The 2,759-nt window shown below is 41.3% G+C and overlaps 1 protein-coding gene across 1 annotated transcript; it reads right to left on the bottom strand.

Annotated features, from left to right (window-relative positions):
• Positions 1-380: 380 nt before the first annotated feature.
• PCYB_094070 (coatomer delta subunit) lies at positions 381-1,949 on the bottom strand (the record flags this gene model as incomplete). The annotated part of the gene is made up of 2 exons (XM_004222521.1): positions 381-647; positions 684-1,949. The coding sequence occupies 2 exons, from the start codon at positions 1,947-1,949 to the stop codon at positions 381-383; spliced, it is 1,533 nt and encodes a 510-aa protein (XP_004222569.1).
• Positions 1,950-2,759: the final 810 nt, after the last annotated feature.

Genomic DNA, 2,759 nt, shown 5'->3' with positions numbered 1-2,759 from the left:
TATGTTTACTTTTCTTTTTCTTGCATGCATTTACATGACCCCGTGGGGGGCGGAGAGTCAACTCCACCCTGTGTGCACCTACGGGCGAGGCAAAGAATAACGTGCTGCGACGATCACCCTAGCATAAAAATGACACGTGCTAAATGGATGGCTCGTCGAGGGACCTCTCCCTCGGGGACCAGCTAAGCTGCGCTACGTCTCTTTAGTAGTTTGAAATGAAACGATATGACAAAAAAAAGGAGCATAAAATGGGCATATAAATGGGCCTGCGAATTGGCCTGCGAATTGGCATGTAAGGGACACAAAAACGGGTCACCATGGATCCTCCCCGTGACAATGCGAGGCGCACCCCCGTACGGAGGTTTCCGCACCGGAACAGGCTACTTATTGATGGTGAAGAGGTAAGTAATGTTCTTCTTAATTTCGTACTCGATGTCCTCGTTTGTATCCTCGTCGAAGACCTTCAAGACGTTCAATTTGTGCGCCAGCATATTGGACTTGGCCTCAACAGAGAAGGGGAAAACGCTCTCAGGCTTGGACTGAATGGAAATTTCAATTTGGCAACTCTGGTTGCTCTTCAGAGCATCTACCTTCCACGCGAGTAGAATGCCATCATGTTCGATAATGCCTTTATCTTTGCTCATAATCTGTGGCTTACTAGAAGAAGGACACATTAAATTTACGTTCAAATCGTATATCACATCACCAACGTTCTTTCTTTTATTTTCAATTTCTAAATTTAGGAGAGTGCTTTCATTGTCTTCACATGGCCAACAACTAATGTTAAGCGGTATGTACGAATCGTTGAGGTGATTTATTTTCCATTTGAGTAATGGATAGGTTGTATTAACTCGGAAATTCTTTCCCTTATCTTTTAATTCAAGCACATTAGAGTTATACCTACTTTTGTCTAATATGGGGTGTATCTTGGCCTTATCTGCATACTCGTTATCCAATTCTACGATCACTTTTGAATACTTTTGATTATTTATTTGCATGTTGAACGTTCCTTGAATGTCCAAATCGCACAGAGTTCCTTCCGAGCTTAAGGTACATATAATATGCTCACTTATAACTATATTGATGGGCTTATCAAAGAGGGCATTTACATTGATGTTTGGCTTGTTACCTATTTTGTTACTGTCAACTACGTTTAGAATTTTGACTTGCTCTTTTTTGCTTGAGATTTGCATTCCTCTATATGCATTGAAGCTCTCATCAAGGATCACATCACTGGGTTCCTCCGTTTTGTACAGAAATTGGTCAATCATGTTGGTGTTGTATCCCATGTTGGTGTTGAAGCCCATGTTGTTGTTGAAGCCCATGCTGGTGTTGTAACCCATGCTGGTGTTATATCCCATGTTGTTGCCATAATCCAGGTTTGTGATTCCATCACTGGAGAGAAAACTATTACTACCAGCTTTCCCCTGTTTTTGCCTATTTTTTTCCAACTTGGAAGCAATAAATTTCCTTCTCTCTTTTTCCTCCTTTTCCTTATTCTCCCTAATTATGGTCTGTAATTTCTCCTCATGTGATTCCATTTCAATGTAGGTTTTTATTTGATTACTGTTCACTATTTCTCGTACTCCATTTTTTATCAACTCATCGATGTAGAATATTATTGTAAAACACTTCTTCAAAATGGTACTTTCGTTGATATTGCCCTGACATAGATCCTGAATAATCTGACTAAGTACTTTAATTATTTCCAAGTCTTCTATTATGTTCGAATTTATGTTCGTTATTAGGAAGATGTAAATACTATCCAATGGCTGGTACACATATCTTACTTTGTCCGTTTCGATGTACGTGTGGTCGCTTCTCTCCCGTTCGATTAGGTTGTGAAATGGGATAGTCAGCGAGTCTAAGTCACATTTGCTGATATTCTGGAACTGCCGCGAAACCAAGATTTTGCTCTTCGTGCTTATGGCCGCGCTTAACACAGTCATTCTTGCCCGCTTGGTTGTTCGACTGATCTGGTGCCACTGCGCTCAGCTATTAAGCGGTTACCCCAACGAGGTTAATCACGCGGTTACGCCAACGAGGTTGTAGCTAACCGGAGGGACAAAAATAAACGTTTGCTTCAAGCAAAAAAAAAAAAAAAAAAAGATTCCTTTATGTCATTCCAGAAATGCCAATGTGGTTGCATGTAAGGCTACCTAAACACATGCGACGGAATAACACTCAGATGGGGGAGGAGCAATGATAAAGTGTCCTCCCCTATGAAGGGAAAAAAAAAAACAAACAGGAAGGTTAAACGGTGAGCGAAGAAACGAAACGGTCACTTGTTTAACGCAGTTCTGGTCAAAGCGACGTGAATAAAAAAAAGAAAAAAAAATTCCTTTTTGCTATCCCCCCCAAAAAAAGGGAACACTTAAAAATGCACATAGGTGAAAACACATACGTACGTCATCATATGCATACGGTCTGTGTGCCCGTGCGATATGCAAACCCAGTGGGGGAAAGGGGGGGCCAAACTGAGACGAAACAGATGGCTGGCACATAAAAAGGCGCGAGTTCAAATTCGACGGGAAAAAAATAATGTATACTCACGCGATGAAAAGGTTTATGTGTATTTTTGCGGTTCGGGCAGGGGGAAATGCTAATCGCTAAAAGTCAGTGCAAGCAAAACGTTCGTGGGTTCGTAAACATACGTACTTGTGCGGTAAAGGAGACTGGGGTTTGATCGCTAATGTGCCATCCTTCGCGCGCGTGCCTAGTCTAATGCAAGAATGGGAAGAAAAAAAAAAAAAAAAAAA

The sequence above is a fragment of the Plasmodium cynomolgi genome, chromosome 9 (genome assembly GCF_000321355.1).
Source record: "Plasmodium cynomolgi strain B DNA, chromosome 9, whole genome shotgun sequence".
Taxonomy (NCBI): Eukaryota; Apicomplexa; class Aconoidasida; order Haemosporida; family Plasmodiidae; genus Plasmodium; species Plasmodium cynomolgi.
This window is presented reverse-complemented; position numbering and strand designations above follow the sequence as displayed.